Source organism: Narcine bancroftii, chromosome 4, assembly GCF_036971445.1.
Source record: "Narcine bancroftii isolate sNarBan1 chromosome 4, sNarBan1.hap1, whole genome shotgun sequence".
Taxonomy (NCBI): Eukaryota; Metazoa; Chordata; class Chondrichthyes; order Torpediniformes; family Narcinidae; genus Narcine; species Narcine bancroftii.
In genome coordinates, this window is record NC_091472.1 from 284141281 (window position 1) to 284165545 (window position 24265).

Below are 24265 nucleotides of genomic sequence, written 5' to 3' on the forward strand. Positions count from 1 at the left end.
CGCTGTCAAGGAGTTGCACTAACCATTACCCCAACTGTGCTGCTCTTGTCTGGACTTGATCTTCCTCGTTCTTCTGCTCATTACTGTTCCCTAAGACTGTGCATATGTCCAAACTCATTACTAGAATGAAATCTCATTAGAAGGCAATTCGTTAATCTACGGAATCGCTTATAGCACAGGTGTCTGTGGACTCCAAACATTGATTTTAAAATGCCTGGCTAACAGCCACAAACTCAAAAATGGTCTCTTATGACTCATTTACAAGATGTGTAATGTAAATATGTGGAGTTTAAAGGTCTTAATATAGGGTTTGAGTCACAATATGACATATATGCGTCTGTTCCGTGACTCAGCTGTATCGTGGTATGAAATCTTGGACCCCAACTACCGCGTTCTAACGAGGTTTTACTGTATTCTGAAAATGCATCGCCTTGCATTTAGATGATTTGAATTCTATCTGCCACTTATCAGCCCTTTTCACGAACAGATGGATATCATTCTGCAGCCGAAGACCACACTTCACGACTCCCTCAATCTTCATGCCATCTGCAAACTTAATGAATGCCTTCCCTATACTGATTCTGTTGGTGAGCAGAAAAGCTCTAAAATTATTTTTTAATTACATTTTTCAGGATTTGGGCATCAACAAGAAGACCATCATTCACTGCTCATCACTAGCTAGTGGTGAGCTGCCTTCTTGAATACCACAAAAGCTACTGGACAAAAAGTACAGGATTCAGAAACAGCAACAACACAGACCTTACCACAAGTATTGATATCTCTGGATACTCATTGGCAACAGAATCCTTTTATCCTTACCCTTTGCTCTCTATCCAATAAAGGATTGTCAATCCATGTCACAGATTCCTCCAATTCTACATCCTCTAATCTTGATCAATCTCCTGTAAGGGATCTTATGGAATGTTTTGTGAAAGTCCAAAAAGATCACAATCTCTGGTTCCCCTTAGCTATTCTACGTCACTTTCTCAAATTTCTAAAAATGTTCAAGTAAAAAAATTGAAGAAATAAAGACTCCCTTGCATTTTGACCATAATTAATCCTGAAGTCCTTTATAAGCAATTAAATGCTCATGTTGAAGTGTAATTCCTGATATCAGGTAGGAAAACAAAAGCCAATGCAATTTCAGGTTGAATCTCTATTAGCCGACGCTCTGTGGTCCGGCAAGTCCCATGGTCCAGCACATTTTGAATCTGCCCCCATTAGTACAAACTCCTTACAGACAGCACGGGATTCAAACCCCGGTCCCGATCGCTGAAGCTGTAAAGGTTGAATCTGCCGCCATTAATACAAACTCTTTACAGAGAACACAGGATTTAAACCCCAGACCTGATCGCTGGAGCTGTAAAAGTTTTGCACTAACTGCTATGCTAACGGGGATTTGATTTGTGATATATTTGATACTTTTAGTCAGAAAATGGGTCTGATTGAGGCATCTACCGCACCTTTGACGGCTATTTTCTGTCATCTGACAATAGCCAAGTTTTAATGTCACTGGATTAAAGAGTTTCAACCTGTACAACCAGATAGTAGCCATGTTTGTCTTGGAACATTTAGTTGTGCAGCTTTGTGTCATCTACTGCAGCCATGATATCCTTGCAGTGAGCCATTTTAATTCCATTTCCCATCCCCTTACTGGTGTCTGTCCATGGCCTACTTTACTCCCAAGTTGAGATCACATGCAAATTTTAAAAATTAGAACACTTTGTATTCCACCTAGACTGTCTCCGACCAGACATCATCAACGTTGGGCTCCAATTTCCAGTAACCTCACCACCATGTTTTCCACTACCTCTTGCTTTCCTTCTGGCCTCTTTCATCCTTCCCTTTTCCTCTTTCCTCTCCCCACCTCTCAACCTGCCTGTTACTTACAACTTCCTTCCTTTAACTCCCCTTCTTCTTCTCTTTTTTCCATGATCTATTGTCCTCTCCTATTGAAAAGGATCTACCTTAGCCCTCTGCCTCTTCCTCATCGCTTCCTAGCTTCTAGCATTATTCTCTTTTCTTGCATTCATATAGGTTCCTAAGCATTCAGTGCAAAAGTCTCAAAGTTCTATTCAAACTATGCAAACTCTCAGGAGGAATATGGCATCTAATTTTGAGCACTAGACTTAAACAAGGTTGTGAAGGATTTGTATATAGTTTACCAGAATGGTTCGGGAGTTGAGGGATTACAGTTACAAGGACAGAGAGGAAAAACTGGAATGGTTTTCTCAAGGAGAGACAAAGGCACTTTTAAGTCAAGAGTCATCACAAGTTTAGAGAAATTAAGGGAACCTATTTCTAAGAGCTAAGAATCAAGTTAAAGGTGACTGGCAAAATGTGAGGCAAAAGGAAAAAAAAATCATTTAAATTTTAAGATCTGAAACATATTTCTTGATAAGACAATGGAAAATATTTAATGGCACTTTTCAAAAAAAAGGAAATAAGATAAATAGAAAAATAGTAAATAACTGCTCTCAAAGGAACCAGCAAATTCAATGAGCTAATGACATCACCCCATGCAATACTACCTTTGATCCAGAGCAATGTGGCCGACTTCCAAATATCTTAAGCACATAGATGTAAAATACAATCTTACCTCCACTAGTTTCTTTTTCTCTTCCTTATATGTAGACTGGATCTCAATATATTTCATCTGTAGCTAATTTTAAAAATACACAAAATGTACATTAATATAATCAAATTCAATTGACTCATATCTTATAGTTGTAATATCAGTAGAAATAGACACAATTGTACATGCAATTTTAGAAGTCAATTGGGCCTGCAAAAGGGCCCACTTTTAATCTAGTTTTATGCTTTTTTTTTGGACTTGCTCATTTGATACTGAATCCCTCTTTTCATGCTTTGTCACCTTCCAATTCAATAACTTGAGTTGTGCTGGTCAACTAACCCTCACATCATCTTAGAAAATATTTTCAAGTATTTTCTACTTGAATAACTCAAATATTTTCCACTTACAAAGTACTGAAGAAGTGCTCAGTCAATTATTTAACAATTTCTACAACCAGAGAATCATTCGATCCATGAAGTGCATAGCCCTTATCCTGATCTTAAGATTACTTAATTCTGCTTTTTTCAGTATCCGACAAGTACCTATTCTAAACTCTTCTTCTATAATTCATGGGAAAATTTATCTATAACAATTCCCAAATAGATAAATACTATACCTATTTGGAACTCTGCTCACACCTCACTTATTCTATCAGCAATTTGGATGATTTTGCCATGTTATAAAAAGAAATACACATGCCTAAAGCTTATTAAATTTAATTTCATCATGCCAATTAAAAGCATTTCAAAAGGTTTTTGATTTCCAAAGAGCAATTCACAGATATTATAACATTTGTAGAACACATTTTAAAAGTAGAAACAACTGAATCTCATGGAAATTATTGTAGTCTAAAATAAAAAATGTAAATGCTATTCCATTTGGAATAACCCAACAGGGTTTCATATGAAAGGCTATTCCATTTGGAATAACCCAACAGGGTTTCATATGAAATGCTATTCCATTTGGAATAACCCAACAGGGTTTCATATGAAAGGCTATTCCATTTGGAATAACCCAACAGGGTTTCATATGAAATGCTATTCCATTTGGAATAACCCAACAGGGTTTCATATGAAATGCTATTCCATTTGGAATAACCCAACAGGGTTTCATATGAAAGGCTATTCCATTTGGAATAACCCAACAGGGTTTCATATGAAAGGCTATTCCATTTGGAATAACCCAACAGGGTTTCATATGAAATGCTATTCCATTTGGAATAACCCAACAGGGTTTCATATGAAATGCTATTCCATTTGGAATAACCCAACAGGGTTTCATATGAAATGCTATTCCATTTGGAATAACCCAACAGGGTTTCATATGAAAGGCTATTCCATTTGGAATAACCCAACAGGGTTTCATATGAAATGCTATTCCATTTGGAATAACCCAACAGGGTTTCATATGAAATGCTATTCCATTTGGAATAACCCAACAGGGTTTCATATGAAATGCTATTCCATTTGGAATAACCCAACAGGGTTTCATATGAAATGCTATTCCATTTGGAATAACCCAACAGGGTTTCATATGAAATGCTATTCCATTTGGAATAACCCAACAGGGTTTCATATGAAATGCTATTCCATTTGGAATAACCCAACAGGGTTTCATATGAAATGCTATTCCATTTGGAATAACCCAACAGGGTTTCATATGAAAGGCTATTCCATTTGGAATAACCCAACAGGGTTTCATATGAAATGATAGAAATTATCTGGTCAAACTACATCTGTTGACCAAAACAGTTTAATCACCTTACATCAGAACTAGGAAAACTGAAATTAACTGAATGCATGTTCCAGCATTCTCAGTAAAAAAATGTTTGTTTTGAATAAACTTTAGCTTTGATCAAAAAACAACCATTGTACAAAGAGGAAAAAAAAACTATCTCCAAACTGTCAAAACAAAAATCATTTATTTACCTCTTCCAACTGCTTTGATTTTTGTAAGATCTGTTTATTGAGAGATGCAAGTTGTCTCTGATACTGCTGAGCAGCTCCAAGCCATTCAGGACGATCCTCAGCTGAAAGTTCAGATTGCTGTAAATGTAAAAGTTCACTTTGAAACACTGCTCACTAGACAACAGTGGGCACAACAGGGTGTAGAGAAGAATAACCAGTAAAAAATACTTTTTTTCTATACAAGTCACTGCAGTAAAACTTTAAATTAAATCACTGATCGAATGGATGACAAGAACCTTCTAGTTTGTGCTGAACTATTATTCTGCCTTGTCCCACTGATCAGCCCCCAGTCCTTATCCCTCCATAGCACTCCCATCCATGTATCTGTCCAAATTCTTCTTAAACGTTAAAATTGAGCCCACATTTACTTCAGCTGGCAGCTTACTCCACACTCTCATCACGCTCTGTGTGAAGAAATTCCCCCTAATGTTCCCGCTAAACTATTCCCCTTTCACCCTTAACCCATGTCATTTTGTTTGTACGTTGCCTTCTCTCAGTGGAAAAAGCCTACCTACATTTACTGTCTATCACCCTCATAATTTCAAATACCTCTATCAAATCTCCTTTCATTCTTCTTCACTTCAGGGAATGAAGTCCTAACGTGTTTAACCTTTCCCTCCAACTCAGTTCCTGAAATCTGGGCAACATCCTAGTAAGTCTCTGCACTCTTTCAATCTTATTGATATCTTTCCTGTAGTTAGGTGACCGAAAATGCAACAATACTCCAAATTTGGCCTTCAGATATTTTTATACATTACCATAAAATCCCAACTCCTAAACTCAATACTTTGATTAATGAAGGCCAATATGTTAAAACTCTCTTTACAACTCTATCTACCTGTGACTCCACTTACAGGGAATTATGTATTTGTACTCCCAGATCCCTACCATTTATTGGTTTGTCCTTCCAAAATGCAACATCTCACACTTGTCAGCATTAAATTCCTTCTGCCATTTTTCCAGCTGGTCTAGATCTCTTTGCAAGTTTTGAAAACCTTCCTCGCTGTGTAAAACACCTCCACTCTTTGTGTCATCTGCAAACTTCCTGATCCAATTTACCACATTATCATCCAGATCACTGATATAGATGACAAACAACAATGGTCCCAGTGCATATACCTAAGTCACACCACTAGTCACAGACTTCCAGTCTGAGAAGCAATCATCCACTACCACTATACTCCCGTATAGCCAATGTCAAATTCCGTTTCCTACCTGAGTGTCTGAACCTTCCTGACTAACCTCCCATGAAAGACCTTGTCAAACGCATTACTAAAGTCCATGTAATCAACATCCATAGCCTTTCCTTCAACAAGATTCCTGGTAACCTTCTCGAAAAACTCTACAAGATTGGTTAAACACGACCGACCACGCACAAACCCACGTTAACTCTCTGTAAAAGTCCTTTGATATCCAAATACTTGCATATCAAAACTCTTTGGCCACCTTCCAAGAATTTGCCTACTGGTGACATCAGGCTCACCGGCCTATAATTTCCAGAGTTACTTTTAGAGACTTTTTTAAAGCAACAGAACAACATAAACTACTCTCCAATCTTCCTCACTTATGTCATCACCTGTGGCTAAGAACATTTTTTATTACTGCTGGAGCCCCTACAATTTCTATACTAGCATCCCTCAAGATCTGAGGAAATATCTCGTCAGGATTTATCCATCCTTATTTGCTTTAAGTCAGCAAGCACCTCCTCTTTAATCTGTATAGGTTTCATGACCTCACTGCTCATTTTCCTTACTTCTTTTAACTCTGTGTCAGTTTTCTGAGTGAATACTGATGTAAAAATCCCATTTAAGATCTCCCCCATCTCTTCTGGCTCCATACATAGCCAACCACTCTGATCTTCAAGGAGACTAATTTTGTCCCTTACTATTTTTTTCCTCTTAACAAACCTGTAGAAATTCTTATTATTTCCCTTCACATCGTCTGCCAAAGCAACCTCAGATCTTTTAGCCTTCCTAATTTCTTTCTTGAGGTTTTTCTTACATTTTTTAAAAAATACTCCTCAAGTACCTCATTTGCTCCCTGTTGCCTATACCTGATATACACCTCTCTTCTTCCGAACCAGATCTCCAATATCCCTCTAAACCCAAGATTCCCTATACCTGCTAACTTTGCTTTTAATCCTGACAGGAACATACAAACACTGTACTTTCAAATTTCACCTTTGAAGGACCTCCATTTAATTCACACAACCTTGCCAGAAAACAACTTATCCCAATCCATGCATTCTAGGTCCTTTCTCATGTCCTCAAATTTGGCTTTTTTCTAATTTAGAATCTCAACCCAAGGCCAAGACCTAGCCTTCACCATAATTAATTTGAAAGTAATGGCATTATGATCACTGAACCCAAAATGTTCCTCTACACATATTTCTGTCACCTGACCTATCTTGATCCTTAACAGAAAATCCAGTATTGCACTCTTTCTAGTTGGTACCTCTATATATTGATTTAGAACACTTTCCTGAACACATCTGACAAACTCCCAAGCCATCCAGCCTTTTACCGTATGGGAGTCCCAGTCAATATTTGGAAAATTAAAATCTCCTATTATCACAACCTTATGTTTCCTGCAGCTGTCTGCTAGCTCACTTCAAATGTGCTCCTCCAATTCTCATCGACTACTGGGCAGTCTATGATACAATCCCGTTCCTTAGCTTCACCCATATAACCTCAGTAGACAAGCCCTCTGGTCTGTCCTGTCTGAGCACAGCTGTGGTATTTTCCCTGATGAGCAATGCCACTCCACCCCCTTTCATCCCACCAGCTCTATCATATGTGAAACAATGGAAGATCGGAACATTGTGCTGCCAGTCAGATTAAGATGATTTCAGATTTATTGTCAGAGTACATACATGACATCACATACTACCAAGATTCTTTTCCTGACAGATAAGGCAGAATTACCACTTAATTGTAATGCAAAAAACAGCGTCTTCATTGAGGTCCTTCATGGCTTGTTTCAGCATCATGCTGAAGAAGATTGAAAAGAGGGTTGATGGGAGAACACAGCCTTGCTTCACGCCTTTGTTAATGGAGAAGGGTTCAGAGACCTCAACAATGAAGACGCTGTTTACATCCGGTACCGCACGGATGGCAGTCTCTTCAATCTGAGGCGCCTGCAAGCTTACACCAAGACACAAAAGCAACTTGCACGTGAACTACTCTTTGCAGACGATGCCGCTTTAGTTGCCCATTCAGAGCCAGCTCTTCAGCGCTTGACGTCCTGTTTTGCGAAAACTGCCAAAATGTTTGGCCTGGAAGTCAGCCTGAAGAAAACTGAGGTCCTCCATCTGCCAGCTCCCCACCATGACTACCAGCTGCCCCACATCTCCATCGGGCACACAAAATTCAAAACGGTCAACCAGTTTACCTATCTCGGCTGCACCATTTCATCGGATGCAAGGATCGACAACGAGATAGACAACAGACTAGCCAAGGCAAATAGCGCCTTTGGAAGACTACACAAGAGTCTGGAAAAACAACCAACTGAAAAACCTCACAAAGATTAGCGTATACAGAGCCGTTGTCATACCCACACTCCTTTTCGGCTCCGAATCATGGGTCCTCTACCGGCATCACCTATGGCTCCTAGAACACTTCCACCAGCGTTGTCTCCGCTCCATCCTCAACATTCATTGGAGCGACTTCATCTCCAACATCGAAGTACTCGAGATGGCAGAGGCCGACAGCATCGAATCCACGCTGCTGAAGATCAAACTGCGCTGGGTAGGTCACGTCTCCAGAATGGAGGACCATCGCCTTCCCAAGATTGTGTTATATGGCGAGCTCTCCACTGGCCACCGAGACAGAGGTGCACCAAAGAAGAGGTACAAGGACTGCCTAAAGAAATCTCTTGGTGCCTGCCACATTGACCACCGCCAGTGGGCTGATATCGCCTCAAACCGTGCATCTTGGCGCCTCACAGTTCGGTGGGCAGCAACCTCCTTTGAAGAAGACCGCAGAGCCCACCTCACTGACAAAAGACAAAGGAGGAAAAACCCAACACCCAACCCCAACCAACCAATTTTCCCTTGCAACTGCTGCAACCGTGTCTGCCTGTCCCGCATCGGACTTGTCAGCCACAAACGAGCCTGCAGCTGACGTAGACATTACCCCTCCATAAATCTTCATCCGCGAAGCCAAGCCAAAGAAGAATGCAGAAAATAACTGTATTCAATGTTATTTAAATAAGACATTTAAACAGATAAAAAATGTAAACAAACTGACTGTGCAATACGGAGAGTATTAAAAAAATTAAGAGTCCTTAAATGAGTCCCTGATTGAGTTTGTTGCTGAGGAGTCCAATGGTAGCAGCTGTTGCTGAACCTGGTTGTGTGAGTCTTGTGGCACCTATACCTCTTTTCTGATGGTAGCAGCGAGAACAGAGTGTGTACTGGGTGTTGTGGGTCCTTGATGATTGCGGGTACTCTCTGATGGCAGCGTTGCCTGTAGATGTCCTCGATGGTGGGGAGGGTTTTGCCTGTGATATCCTGAGTCACGTCCACTACTTTTTGGAGAGCTTTACACTCAGGGGTATTGGTGTCCCCATACAAGTTTGTGATGCAATCAGTCAGCACATTTTCCACCACACATCTGCAAAAATTTGCCAGGGTTTCTGACATCATACCAACCCTCCGCAAACACGTGAAGAAGTAGAGGCACTGAGGTGCTTTCTTCATGATGCCATAAGTGTGTTGGATCCAGGAAAGATCCTCCGAGATAGTGACTCCCAAGAATTTAAATTTGCTCACCCTCTCCACCTCTGATTCCCCAATCCTGCCCCTCCTGCAACCAGGTTTCACTAATGATCACAATGTCATAATCCATGTGCCAATCCACACTCTAAGCTCACCTGCATTTTCTACAATACTTCTTGTATTGAAATAGATGCACCTGAGAACATTTCCACCACGACCAAACCTTTGATTTCTGACATTACATGCAATCTTCACTTCATCTTTTTCCTCCTCCATTTCCTTATGTGCTATGGCACTCTGGTTCCCATCCCCTTGCAAATCTAGTTTACACCACCCCAGAGCAGCACTAGCAAACCTTCCCACAAAGATATTAGTCCTCTCCAGTTCAAATACAAACCATCCCATCAGAACAGATCCCACCTTCCCTGGAAGAGAACCCAATGATCCAGAAACTTGAGGCCCTCCTTTCTTTACCATGTCTTTAACCATATAACCATATAACCATTTACGGAGCGGAAACAGGCCATTTTTGGCCTTTCGAGTCCGCACCGGTTCACTGATTTTGTGCGCCCTCTTCAGGCATTGGTCCCGGTAGATCCTCATTCAATAACGATGGGCGAATTCAATGCAGGTGGAATTAGTCGTAGAAATGTTTGTGATGTTGGAGGAAAAACTGTCAGGGACAAGCCATGGCTGTCAGGTCTCTGGAATAAAGCCTGGCCTTCCCTAGCATTTCTGTGTGTTTTTACTACAATCACAGTGTCAGCAAACTTTCATGTTTGACTCTCTAGTAAATTTTCACACCAGTTAGTTCAAAGCTATTACAGTGCCAAAGACCCAATTCGTATCCAGCGCTGTCTGTCAGGAGTTTGTACATTCTATTAAAGAACTGTAAAAGTTACCAATGAAACAATTTGTCTGCTTGGCCATGAGTGTGATCATTAAGTGAAAAGGTTGCACTTTCTAACCTTTTGATCTGCTTCCTTACTATACAGGGGTGACACGGTTGGCGTAGGGTACCAATCCTGAGATCACAACTCTGGAAGTGCAGTCCTTTAACGGCGCCTAACTCCCTGAGCTCTCTTTGTAGGACCTCATCACCCTACCACCCTCATCATGAACCATGACATCAGGCTGCTCACCCTCTCTTCTGAGAACACCATGAACACAATCTGAGATATCTCAGAGCCTGGCACCTGGAAAAATGGGCTGAAAAATGACACATGGAATTTAATGTAGACATGAGTGAGGTACTGCATTTTGGAAGACAACATATCACCTAGGATTCATGATCCTTTCCACAAAGCCTCTTATCTGTCCCCTTAACCATGGAATCCCTCATCACTACAGCTCACTTCTTCTTCTTTCCCTTAGCCACAAGATCAGACTCCATTCCAGAGACCTGATCACCATGGCATGACCCTGATGGGTCGTTTCCCCCCCCCCCCACCCCCCCACAACAGCATCCAAAATGATATACAGGTATGCGCCACTTGACATCCATTCAGGCAATGTCCGACTACATTTGCATCCGTGGCCCCATAATTATTCCGTAACCATGAGCAAGTCCGCATCAATTTAGAAAAAGTGATCGCCAGCTATAGGAAATTGTATACTATATACCCACACCGATCCCACTGCCCCACGTTCTCCCCAAAGCCCTGTGCCAGTACTCACACTGATCCCACTGCCCTTTCTCTCCCCACAGCCGGTCCCCACACTTATCCCTACTTACAAATAAAAAGTTTACAGGTACATTACAGTCTCCCATATAGCTTTGAAATACATAATATGGTGTTCGCATAACATCCACATCACATAACACCCAATTTCACAGAACATTTCGTGGATGTTAAGCGGCACATACCTATGCTTATTATTGAGGGTAATGGACTCAATTATGCTTGCAACTGAGCCAGGGTTGCTGTAATGTTTAAAGTTTATGTAAATTTCAAGAAGGGTAAACCTTCCACTCTGTACTGGACCTTCACTGCACCCTAGAGTTTAGAAGAATGAGAATACGTTTCAGAGACCCTCATAATTCCATCAGGACTGGACAGAAAAGAAAAAGGCATGGATGTTCAGACCTAGGGATTACAGATAAACCATTTAATAATAAGATGAGGAAATATTTCCTCCCTCTGAGAGTGATGAATTCTCAATCACAGAAAGCAAGCAAGGCCAAATCATTAAAAATACTCAGGGAGTTTGGTATTTTCCTTAGGGCTGGAGGAATTAACTAATATGAAGAGAACTGAAGTGGAGCACTGAATTTGGAAGAGTGGAGCAGATTCGAAGAGTAAATCAAATCAAATCACAATCTAAAGATAATTTTTTTCTTCAAGCTTTCTCCAACAGAATCCAAATGCAAATAACTCATAATATATCAAAAAAGTAATGATCCCGCCATTCATCAGTTTAGTTATTAAGAGTACTGTACAAGGTTTTGTGCAAGTTATCCAAACATGAATTGCAACCACATTTTCATAGCAATCTGTCAGCTTGTAGTATGTCAGGCAGATGTAATAAAACATCTTACCTTCTCAGCATATTCTGATGCAATCTGCTTAATTTCCTCTGATTGTAGTCCTACTATGTGACCCACTGAACTTGCTGTCAGTTTTCCCTGGATTAAAAATATGAAGAATTGTTAAGCAAAGCACAGGCTGCAATAAAGTTCAAAATTAAGAATGAGAATTTAATTTTCCTCATGTTTTATAATACAACCATTGGTGTGATAATGATGAATTAAAAATTTCAAGGAAATCACTGTATATGGCGGAATTTAATCATGCAAATACACTTTATAAATAACATTACACTGCTACTTTTACTAATCTTAAAATATCGACCATCGTATACAAAGAATATCTTCAGCAGTAAAGTTCTTAATCACACCTTCATATATTATGAGCAGATCCATCCTAATGTCTGGCCCTCATTATTAATAGCATAGCTTCCATTGTTTCCAGTGCTGGAGTAGTTTTGATGTCTCCGAAGAGTGGAAAGGTTAAGTGCAAAATGAACAATATGGGTACATTTGTTATTGAGAGCTGCATTCAACAATATAATTGCTACTGTGCTAACATTTTAATATGTGGTTATGTCTATTTAAGTTGAATTGAACTAATGTACCTGTTGTGTATCATATAAACTGGAGATACAAGTGAAAAGGATGCAGTGTATTTGTCAGTATTGATAAAATTGTGGATAAATAATCCTTTCACCATTAAATGTGTCTGAAGTGTTCATCACCCAGCAGAACTAAGTGGAAAAACAAAACCTGGTCCTAATTTGTGAATGATATGCAAATCAAGCTTTTTATGTATTCAGAAATGTAGTACTTTAAATGCCAATACATCCAAATTTCTGCATTGTTCCGCTTCAAACTTAAAATAAACCTCAAAGCTTACATATTTTAATGCAGATTCCCCAAGAACTGAAACTGGGGAAAACATTTACAATTTTTGTTTTTAAAATTCTGGGTGGCAAAGAAATGCTTAGTCTTCAAGAAGTTATATTAATTGGCATTTATTTGTTACATAAATTCCAGAAACAAAAAAATTAAAACCCAAATAGTTTTCTGCTTGCTGTGTGTTCACAAAAGTCATTTGTATTTTGTTTTATTGAAAATCTTGAAACAAGGGTCAGGAATACTCAACAATAAAGCAGTTGAAATTCATACCTCTTCTGTTGCCATTTCTGCCATCAATGTTTTTATGCGAAGCTGCAATAGGAAAAGTTGACATTTTGAAATTGTTAAAGATTAAAAGATTCAGAAAAGCTTAAAATGTTCACGAATCATGTCAATATTCAAAAATGTTACATCTGAATAAAACTGAATGCTCATTTCCCCAATATTAAAATTTTCATACCATTAAAAAAAACTGACCAGGGATGCAATATCACTAAATTCAGACCGCAAACATCACTTCCCCACCCGCTTTGCCCAGGCTATTATTTCATTCCTTAGCTTACAAAAGAAATACAATCAAAGCAAATTCTAAATTTTAACTAAAGCAAATTCTATTATAAAAAATAGCAATTACCGGTTTCTTTGTTGTTAATTGCAGTGTCAGTGTGTACATAGAGCAGTGCACATGCCACCCGGTATTTAGTGATGCTGAGCACCTAGCTTAATTTTGCACATGTGCAACAGTTTGCAAATCAACATGCTGCAGAAGAATGTTCATAACATGCACCAATAAATATAACATATTGAAGTTCAATTTCTTCCATAATGTTAGTTTAAGCTTCAATACTTTTAGTATATTTCTGAAATTTTCTTTTTGTCTTGCGAACACATGACTTTAAGAAGGTAAACATCGTTTCTATACACGATCATTTTGGTCATTGACAGATGAAACATTTCAGTTTTAATTAGTGGCCCAACCAAAATTTATATTCCAACAGTGCTTATTTATGGCAAGTTTTCAATTTATACTGACCATTGATAATTCTGATTTTCTTAGGCAAAATCTCAATCTACTGCTAGACAACATTCAACATATGTTCCAGTTCCTGTGGTGCCTTTTTTTAATTGGACAAACTGAGGTTTGAAAATTAAATGATTTCACCCAAACAGTATTCTGGGGGCCGAAGGATTTAACCAAGCTGTAGCTGCTGAACCAAATATCAGGACTGGGATTTGTGAAGGTGCTGATGGCAAGAAGGGCTTCTGAAGGGTCTCAGGAGCTCAAATCTTCCTGATCGTATCAGATGTTCAGAACTGGAAACCCGGGTTTGCCAATGGAGCGGACAGGACACAGCGCAGCTGCAGATGTTGCAGGAGCATATGAGGCAAATCTACAGACACTTGGTGTCTCTGAAGGGACTTTCTTTTACTTCCCTTTCTCTTATTGTACTGCGTTTGCCTAGAGTACCTCTTTGTGTGCCTTCACAGCAAGCAAAAGTTGACATATTTTGTCTATTATTAAATGATAAAAGCAATCTTGAATCTTAAAATTAACTATCCGTAAACTGCTATTGGTCTAAAAATGTTTGACTCAGCTACTTTAAATATAGGCAAATTAAAAATCCTAACAACCCATGTTTTGAACTAGCAGCCTAAAATGTGTGCATTATACAGAACAATGCTACAAGCAGTAAAAAGACAAATATTTTTAGAATTGTAAAACATGAATGCATTGTTAACTACCTCTTCAACAGCCTCCAGATCTTCACCCATTTCAGGAAGAAGCCCTGTTGACAAGATGCCTTTTTTGTCCTCACTCTGTAATCCCAAATAAAAAAAATTATGCACATTTCCCCAAAATGACTGTGGTATCTGTGAAGGAATAGCATATGGATATGGATGTATGGATGTAAGCTTTTGGAATGCTTGCACATTTATCAGATGTTTGAACAAGAGGAACCTTCGAATTTAAGAAACAACCACCCCAAACACGAAGTTATCACAAACTAACATCATTCTTAATTCCCATTCCCAAAATTCTGTGGCAGTAAGCACACAGTGATGATCCATGGCTCACCAGTAAAAAAAAACAAATTAATAGTTTGTATTGAGTAAGGAAAATGAAAAAGGTTCAAAAGAACAAGTATAAAATAAAACTTTCTGAGTATTAGATTTAAATTAGATTCTTACCTTTTCAGTTTTGGACTGCTTGCTGAAACCATACTTTCTGCAGAAATATTTCAGATTGGGATAGTGGGGAGAGAAAACCATTAATACACAAGCACATACAACTTCTTCAAAATTATCAAAAGCATCATTCAGTAATTGTAATGTGTTAAGTATATACTTGCTCCACAGCACTATTGGGGATCATATTCATATAACAATTTTGGGGGGGGGGGGGAGCAGTTGACAAAATATGGAAGAGTCCAGGTTGGTTATGCTACAGTGTGGACATAGAGTTTCAAACGACTGACAACATGGATCTTAATTATAGAGAGAGTATTGGTAAACTGTCGTCTGTATGTGGAAGCTATTCCCTGTTGCCAGGGATTCTAGAACATGGTCATAAGATGCTGTTTAACTTGGACAGAAACAGTGAGTCACACGGCTTGCAACTCGGCCCAACTCATCCTCGCCAGGCAAATTGGCATTCTGAGTTAGTCCCATTTGCCTGCTTTTGATCCATACCCTTATAAACACTGTTACCATGCTGTAAACCTAAATTAAAATTAAATAGTGGAACCAACACCAACCCCTGCAACATATCTCTGGTCACAGGCCTCCAATCAGAAAAGCAATCCTCCACTACTATTCTCTGGCTCAAGCTAATTTTTGAATCAAATTTGTAGCACATCTTTGATCTCATGTGATCTAATCTTCCAATCTAACCTGACATTGCCTTACTAAAGTCCATATAGACAATGTCACAGTCCTGCCCTCTTCAAAAATTCAGATTTAGGATTTACAATCTCCCACACAGAAACCCCCTATGAACTACCTCTAATCAATCCCTGCCTATCCAAATACTGAAATAACCAGTCTCCAGAATGCCCTATAGCAACATCCCCATCACTGACATCAGGCTCACTGGCATGATGTTCCCTGGCTTGTCTTTGCTGCCCCTTTTAATGGAGCTGAATTAACCATTTTCCAGTTATCTGGCACTTGACCATGGTCAAAGATGATACAAGTATCTCTGCCAGAGCCTCTGCAATTTCTTTCCCTGCTTCACAAAAAGTTTAAGGATGCTCTTGATCAATTATGAGCAAAAAGGCATTGAACATTTGGAATAATTTACCTAGAGAACCATAGATGCTCAATTGAGTAAAAATGCATGCTTGAAGTAGAAAGTCAGTCAAGATCTAACCGAACAATGGAACAGACTTGAAGGATTGAATGTGCTATACCTGATATCTTTTCCCCCCAAATTAAATTGTTTAATGTCATGTGAGATACACTAAAAGTTTGATTTGTGTGCTATCAGATAAGTCAACCTTTACAAAATACAGTAGGGAGTGCAAGAACAACATAATGCTATAACAATAGTGCAAGAAAGAGTGTCACATAATACAAAAGTGCAGAGGATAGTGTTAAAGGGAAAAACACAGTTAAACAGTGCAAATCATCATCTTATGGCAGATCCATTCACAAGTATGATAAAGGAAGAAAGGAACCATTCCTGGAATCTGGAGGTGCATGCTTTCAAAAGTGCATTTTTTCCCTGAGGGGTGGGGTGGAAAAGAGAGTATTATTCACAACTCTCTGCAATTTTAAAGAACACAAATAGAAGTAGGTTATCCGGCCTGCTCCACCTACCTTTTCCTCATAAACCTTAGTTCACCTTCTATTCAAAAATCTATCTATCTTTTACATATATTTAATGAGGCAGCCTCTACTACTTACTTGGGCAAAGAATTCCAGAGATTCATTACCCTCTGGGAAAATCTCTACAGCCCTGAATCTTGATGCCAAGTCCCATAGCTCTTGTTAATTTCTTGTATTCTTGGACAGAGCAGCTCCTATACCAAGCTGCGATGCAACTGGGCAGGGTATTTTCTGTCTATAAAAATTGGTAAAAGACACCAGGGGGATTAAGTGAAGGCATTGGTGAGGCGGTTGGGGGGGTGGAAATATGGACTTTGGGTATGAATATGTACATGGATGGCTTTGTTTATTGGACTTTGTAAGTGAAAACTAAAATAAAATATTCAAAAAAAAGTGATAGGCTTTCTTGGACAAAATGTCAATGCAATTGGATCCTAACACATTAATGTGTTCATATTCCAAAGAACTTGAAAATTGGTGAAGAGTTTTAAGCTTTTATGTCTTTCCATGAGCTTCAAGTGCCCCCCTCATTATCCATCTGCACCTTTATTCATCACATTGTTAGTTATCTCGATCCCAAATTATAAAATTTCCTTTAACTTCCTTAAAATCAATACTGTGTTTATATACATAATTCCCACTGTTGTCACCTCCAGCTGATAAAGTATTTACCTGTTATCTTAAGATATTTGTGAGTTAAATTCACAATACAAATTTAAATTACTGCAAATTTACCAATCAATAAAAAACCAAGATTACTAAATTTGAGCATCAACAATGAAGATCAAAAGTGCACCAGCTTTTTAAGTGTGATATTTTGAAATGAAAACTAAGACTAAATACTTACATAAGGGAATCAGGAAAGCTAATGAAAATGAAGAGTGTCAGAAAACAACAGAAAGGAGTGAGAAATAAAGTTTTAACATAAAACAGGAAGAATAAATTGTAAGTAATTGAAAGATTTGTCAGTATTTAAAATCAGTAATATTGAAATAAATGAGAAAGGCAGTGGCAAAGAAAGAAAATATCTAAACAGTGGATAATAAATGACACTATAAAATCAGCAATACGATCACTAACTACGAAGAAACATATGCATTTAAAAATTATATTAGTTTAAAACAATCTGCAGGAGGAACTCAGCAGGTAGAGCAATATCTTTGATGAGAAAACAAATGGTAGACTTTTTGGGTTGAAAGACAGTGAAGATGAGGGTGAGCTAGTATATGAAAGGCATTGTGAGAGGGGTATGACAGGGGCCTGGTGAACCAGGGAAAGGGTGATGGATGGTAGATAGACGGGGAGGCTGAGGGATAGAGCTTGGACACAGACAGTCGATTGGCAGATGCCAAAAGGAGGAGGGGGATAAAAAGAGAGACAGCATGAGAGCAAGACCCATTAATCGAATCCAACAGAGCCCAAGAGAGCAAGAGCACGACAGAGCCCAAGAGAGAGTGCAGCAGGGCCCAAGAGAGTGACAGCGCCTGAGAGAGAGAGTGGGAGAGAGACAGAGCCTGAGGCTGAGCAAGAGAGCGACAGAGCCCAAGCGACAAATGTTGGAATCCATTGTCAAGGAAGAGGTTACATGAAGGTGCATGACATAGGACAAAGTCAGCATGTTTTCCTAAGGGAAAATCTTGCCCGACAAACCTACTGCAATTTTTTGAGGAAACCAAATGCAGACGAGTCAAAGGAGATACAGTGGGCATTGTTCAAAAGGCCTTTAACAAGGTGCCATACATGAGGCTGCTTAACAAGACGAGATCCCATGGAATTACAAGAAAGATACTAGCATGGGTAGAGCACTGACTGATCAGCAGAAAGCAGAGTGGGAATAAAGGTGTTCCACATGGGTCAGTGTTGGGGGTCATTTCTATTTGCATTGTATGTTAATAATTAGGATTACAGAATAAATGCCTTTGTGGCTAAGTCTGTAAATGATTCAAAATAAGTACTTGTGCAAAATATCCTAAAGGTTAACCTCTAGGTGGAGTCAGTGGAGAGGCAAATGCAATGCTGGCATTCATATTCAGAGGAATAGATTACAAGAACAAGGATGTGATGTTGAGGCTTTTTCAGACACTGGCAATGCCTCACTTGGAGTATGGGATACAGTTTTGGGCTTCTTATTTAAGAAAGCATGTGCTGGCATGGAGAGTATTCAGAGAAGATTCAGAATAATGATTCCTGGAATAAAGGGATTAGCATATGAGAAATGTTTGACGGCTGTTGAACTGCACTCCTTGAATGAGGGGGGGGGGGGGATCTCATAGAAGCATTTTGAATAGTGAAAGGCCTGGACAGAGCAGATGTGGCAAGTTCATTCCCATGGTAGGGGAATCTAGGATAAGAGGGCTTAACTTCAGGATTGAAGGGTGCTCATTTAAAACAGAGATGTAATTTATTTAGCCAGAGTGACGAACCTCTGTAATTTTCTACATGGGTGGCTGTGGAGGAGAAGTCATTGGTGTATTTAAGGCAGAAATGGATAGGTATCTGAATGGACAGGGCATCAAGAGTTATGGGGAGAATATAGGGGAGAAGGGCTGTGTGGGGGAATAGATCAGGTCATGATGGAATTTGGGACAGACTCATTGGGGTAAATGGCCACCTTCAGCTTCTATATCTTATGGTCTAAAATGACAGATTCTAACGAGATTAAAGATGAATCTTTAGAGGCAGTAGTCTACTCCAAAGTGAGCCAGTGACACAGATTTGTAATACTTATTCAGCAACAGGGGAAACCCACCAAAATAAAACATTTAGTCCACGATAAGGCCTCCTCATTTGTGAAGCTGAAAGCAAGAGTAAATCTCTCATCTTGAATAATAAATTACCATATACCTTGATAAAAGGTTCAGGGTCGAAACGTTAGTTATTACCCCTTTCTTCCGAGAGATACTGCATGACCTGCTGAGTTTCTCCAGCACTTTTCTGTATTGCACTAAATAATGAATTACTCTCAATTCATAAATGAGAGAAAGTTACATTGGATATAATAATCAGCTCAAAAATGTTGGCTGGTAACCCTTATTCAAAAACATGCAACCATTATATATCAAGAGATACATCATAGAGTCAATAAAAAGAATTTAGACACACTGCCACTCTGAAAGCAGACTACTTAAGGAATAAAGATAACAGAGAATTGCAACTACTCTATAAGCAATTCAACTGCGAGTATGCCCATCGAAAACATTGTTAAACAGACTTACAACCATTAAAAAAATCAATATCAAAAACCATACCGGCCAAACTCCAGAAGAGTAGAATGGACTCTTGATTCCTCATCCACCAACTCTCCAGCTCCAACCAATCGTTTGTACTTACGTTGTGGTTTATAAACATCCTTTGAAAACAAAATAACTCAAATGTCATTGATAACTCAGTAAAGAGTATGCATTTACATAGTATCTGTAATAATAAAATGCTGTAGGTTGCTTCATGGAGCTTATCGAGATTTGACACTGAGACAGAACAGAAATTATGAACCATAACTTGAAGCTTCAAAGAAGTTTTGGAAAGTGTCTTTCAATGAAGCAGAAAGGTTTTGGGATGTTCTTTCAGAGCTTAGGGCCTTATCACTGTTACCGATAGAATTAGAGGCATACAAATATGCTGGAACAAAAATGTGCAGGTAACAATGGGATGGTTGCTGATGTAGCAAAGGAAAAAGATAGGACAATGGAGAAATTGGGGGGAAAAAAAGAGAGGCTTGTTGAAATCAGAACTGGGAGGCAATAAGTGTCTTTTTGAAAATTAGGCTTTTGCCAATATTTCGAATGGACTTAATCTGGCCAAAATGATGATAGGAGATTACATGGATATTGATCCAAGGTAGAAGCAAATCAAGCATTGCTATAGAGATATGCGTGATTATGGGCTCAAAGACAAATCAGACATTAAGGTTAGAAACCATCTTATTCAGCCTTACCAAGATGTCTAGGATGAGAACAACGTTACTGGGTGGGGATCTGACAGGGACTATAGTCAAATCATAAATGTTCAGCTCGACAAAATTTCTGTTTAATCAATACTAGATGTTGGACAAGAAGCAGACTGAGAGAAAGTATTTGCTCAATGCACAATGAATTGGGTTGAAATGGTTAAGGTGAAGAAATCAAACTTTATTTCTTGCCTTTAGAACAGAAAATTTCTACTGATTCAGTATTCAAATACAATATCTTGACGCGGCTGCTCCTCTGCCACGGCCATCACACACGGAGCCGGTTTGCCTGCATCGCGATGTGCGCCGGCACACAACCACTCCCAGCCCTTGGGGCAGTGGGATCGCGCCCTTAGGTCCTTAGGCAGTCGCCTCCGACGTTTGGGCTGTGCTGGGATGATCATTGGCTGAGGCTCAGATGTGCTGCCTTCAGCCTGTCCACCGTGAACAATTCCTCCCCACCCACAATGTCCAGCGTGAAGGTCTTGCCAAAGTTGCATAGGACCTTGTATGGGCCTTCATAAGGTTGTTGGAGGGGAGCTGGATGTGGGCCACGGCGGACGAACACGAAGTCTGCAGTTGATAAATCCTTGAGGATGGATGTCGGCCGGTTGCCATGGTGTGAGGGTGAGGGGAGGTGCAAAGGAGGCTAACCTGTCCCATAGGTCCTGTAACACTGCCTTCACCTTGGTGCCTGAGACTCGGGATGGTGGGAAGAATTTGCCCAGTAGGGTTAATGGGGCGCCGTAAACCAATTCGGAGGATGCCTGCGAATCCTCTTTGTGTGCAGACCTGTTGCCCAGTAGGACCCAGGGGAGCTCGTCCACCCAAATGGGACAGTTTAACCGGGCCATGATGTGCTCCACGAGACTGTTGGGATAAGCAGTGGTTTGGTGCAGCTTGATACCCAGGAGCATTGTGAGCTGTGTCCCAAGTTTGGACGTGAACTGGGCCCCTCTGTCGGTGGTTATGTGGACTGGTACCCCAAACCTCGTGATCCAATGTGTGAGCAGTGCCCTGGTGCAGTAGTCAGTTGAGATGTCTTTTAGAGGGATGACTTCCGGCCATTTCATGGTGTGGTCTACCACCACGAAGAGGTACTGGGAGTCTCGGGAGACAGGCAGTGGGCTCATGGATATGTTCGAACCGTCTTTTCAGGGGGACCGAGGTCTTAACATGACGGTGGACCTTGAACGTTTGACACTGGGTGCAGTTGCGAGCCATTTGCGCGACTTGTTTACTCAGGCCGTGTCACATGAACCTCTACTACCATGCGGCTTTTAACGGATGGGTGCGCGAGGTCGTGAACGGTCTTGAAGGCCACATTCCTTCATTGCTGAGGCACCACCAGGCACAGTGCACCAGTGGAAATATCGCACAGGAGCGTATTGGGGCTGTCCGGCAGACTGAGGTCTTCAAAGCGGAGGCCGGTGATGACTATGCGGAACGCCTGCGTCTCCTCATCCTCTTTTTGGGCCTGTGCCAGCTGGGAGTAGTCCAGCCCAGGGGATAAGGGCTGGATGGCAGGCTGGAAGAGTATATTGATGTCTGGATGTCTGTGGTGAACTCGGATACATAGGATAGGTGGCTCTGTTGGCATTCCAACCAGGGGTCTTTGGCCATGGCGAAAGCGTGGGTGATGGGCTTGTGATCCACGAACACCGTGAATGGCCTGCCCTCCAGGAAATATCGAAAGTGCCTGATAACCAAGTAGAGTGCCAGGAGTTCCCTGTCAAACGCGCTGTATTTGAGTTTGGGGGGTGGGGGGGGGGCACAGTTGACGGCTGAAAAAGACCAGTGGCCTCCACTGACCTTTGACAGATTGCTCCAGGACGCCACCGATGACCATGGCCGATGCATCCATGGTGAGTGCTGTGGGTACGTCAGATCTGGGATGGACCAGCAAGGTGGCGTTGTCCAGGGTGTTCTTTGTCACAGTGAAAGCTGCATCAGCCTCCTCCGTCCATGCTAGGGACTTGCTTTTGGCTAATATCATGGCGAACAGTGGTCTCATGATGCAAGCTGCCCCCAGGATGAATTGGCTGTAGAAGTTGACCATCCTGGTGAATTCCTGGAGGCCTTTGAGGGTGTCGTGGCGGGCAAACTGGCATATGACTGCGAACTTCTCTGCCGACGGTGCTGCCCCATTTGCAGTGATAGCGTGGCCCAAGAACTGCATGGAGTCCTTCCCGAATTGGCACTTCGCTATTTTGACCGTGAGCCCGAACTCTGACAGGCAAGCGAAAAGGCATGTGGAGGAATTTGAAGAGTCTGAAAGGGGTAATTTGGGTGGACTGGGATATGGTGATAGCCGTGAATCAAGTCGACCTTGGAGAACACCTTCGCACTGTGAAGGTTGGCCGTGAAGTCCTATATGTGTGGGATTGGGTAGCACTCAGGTGTGGTGGAGTCATTAAGGCGGCGGTAATCCCTACAAGGCCGAAAACCGCCCAAGGATTTGGGGATTATGTGTAGTGGGGATGCCCATGGCCTGTCAGATCTGCAAACTACACCCAACTCTTGTATCCAGGAAAATTCCTCTTTGGCCAACTACAGCTTGTCTGGGGGCAGCCTCCTGGCTTTGGTGTGGAGCGGGGTGCCCTGGGTTGGCATGTGATATAGCACCCCGTGCTGTGGCATGCTGGAGGTGAAATGCGGATGGAGGATAACCGGGAATTCACTCAGGATGTGGCTATACTCATCTTTAGAGGCGCTCACTGTGGCCACGCTTGGGCCGCGGGCGACGGTAGCCTCAAGTTGGACGGTTTGGAAAGTCCAGGCGTGCACTAGGCATTTGGCTTTGACGTCTACCAACAGACCGTGTGCCTAATCTACAACTCCCGGTACATTTTGAATGGTGGGAGGAAACCGGAGCCCCCAGGAAAAGCCTACACAGACATAGGGAGAATGTACAAACCCCTTATACTCAGCGCGGGATTTGAACCATAGTCCCCATCGCTGGCGCTAAGTATTGTGTTATCCGCTACAATAACCGTGTTGCCCCTATGCTTGATAGGTGTTGAGACATTTCCAATGAAACGAGAAGATACATCTACAAGATTAGTAGGTGGTCATTTAAACATTGGACACACAGGAACTTCTCAGAGAATTGGAATCAGAATTTTTGGTTATGGACACGTTACAAAATTCGTAGTGATTCTCAGCAATTCGCCACCTCTGAGAACTGTGGAGACTGGATCACTGGAGGGGTTATACATTGTATGTATGGTATGTTATTTTTGAAAGATTAAGAGAACTGAAGGCTATGAGGAACTGACAGAGAAATTGAGATATTGGCGGGGCTGGGCACAGCATGCATGAGGGGCCAAGTGGTCAATTCCTTTTATACTTCCAGATAAAAGATGTTTTATTTTTTCAACTTGCCTATTTACTCATCCCATCATACTCTGCCCATAGTGGAGAACTTTGTTAAATTTAAGTTTATTTGTCAAAAAATACAAGTACAGCAATGTCAAAAGGTAGCTGGACAGCCAAATTGCCTTCAGATGCTTGTAAAGTTAAACACGCAGGATGATGTTTCAACTAAACATTCCCAGGAAGGGTGCTTCCTACCACCCTGACAGACTTGTAATGAGCCAAGCAGAAACAAGCATAAACACAGACAATAAGACAAATGAAATTGATCAAATTCTCTCATCCCAAATTTAATTAAACCATAGTTTCATCAACTTGGTTTAATAACAGCTATTATGCCTACACTAAAAATAAGAGAAAAGTTTGATGCATAAAAATAATTGTCTTCAAATGAGGATTAAATGATCCAAAGTGTGCTTTAAAATCAGACCAGTGCATCTTC

The 24265-nt window shown here is 40.7% G+C and overlaps 1 protein-coding gene across 2 annotated transcripts in view; it reads right to left on the bottom strand.

Annotated features, from left to right (window-relative positions):
- ccdc93 (coiled-coil domain containing 93) overlaps positions 1-24265 on the bottom strand; it is a 100005-nt gene that overhangs the window by 45445 nt on the left and 30295 nt on the right. For both annotated transcript variants that reach the window (XM_069935223.1, XM_069935224.1), the window contains exons 7-13: positions 19751-19851; positions 14865-14901; positions 14418-14492; positions 12945-12986; positions 11799-11885; positions 4504-4620; positions 2600-2662 (exon numbers count right to left, since the gene is read on the bottom strand). In XM_069935223.1, coding sequence (XP_069791324.1) covers positions 2600-2662; positions 4504-4620; positions 11799-11885; positions 12945-12986; positions 14418-14492; positions 14865-14901; positions 19751-19851 — 522 coding nt within the window. The remainder of the gene's footprint in view (positions 1-2599; positions 2663-4503; positions 4621-11798; positions 11886-12944; positions 12987-14417; positions 14493-14864; positions 14902-19750; positions 19852-24265) is intronic.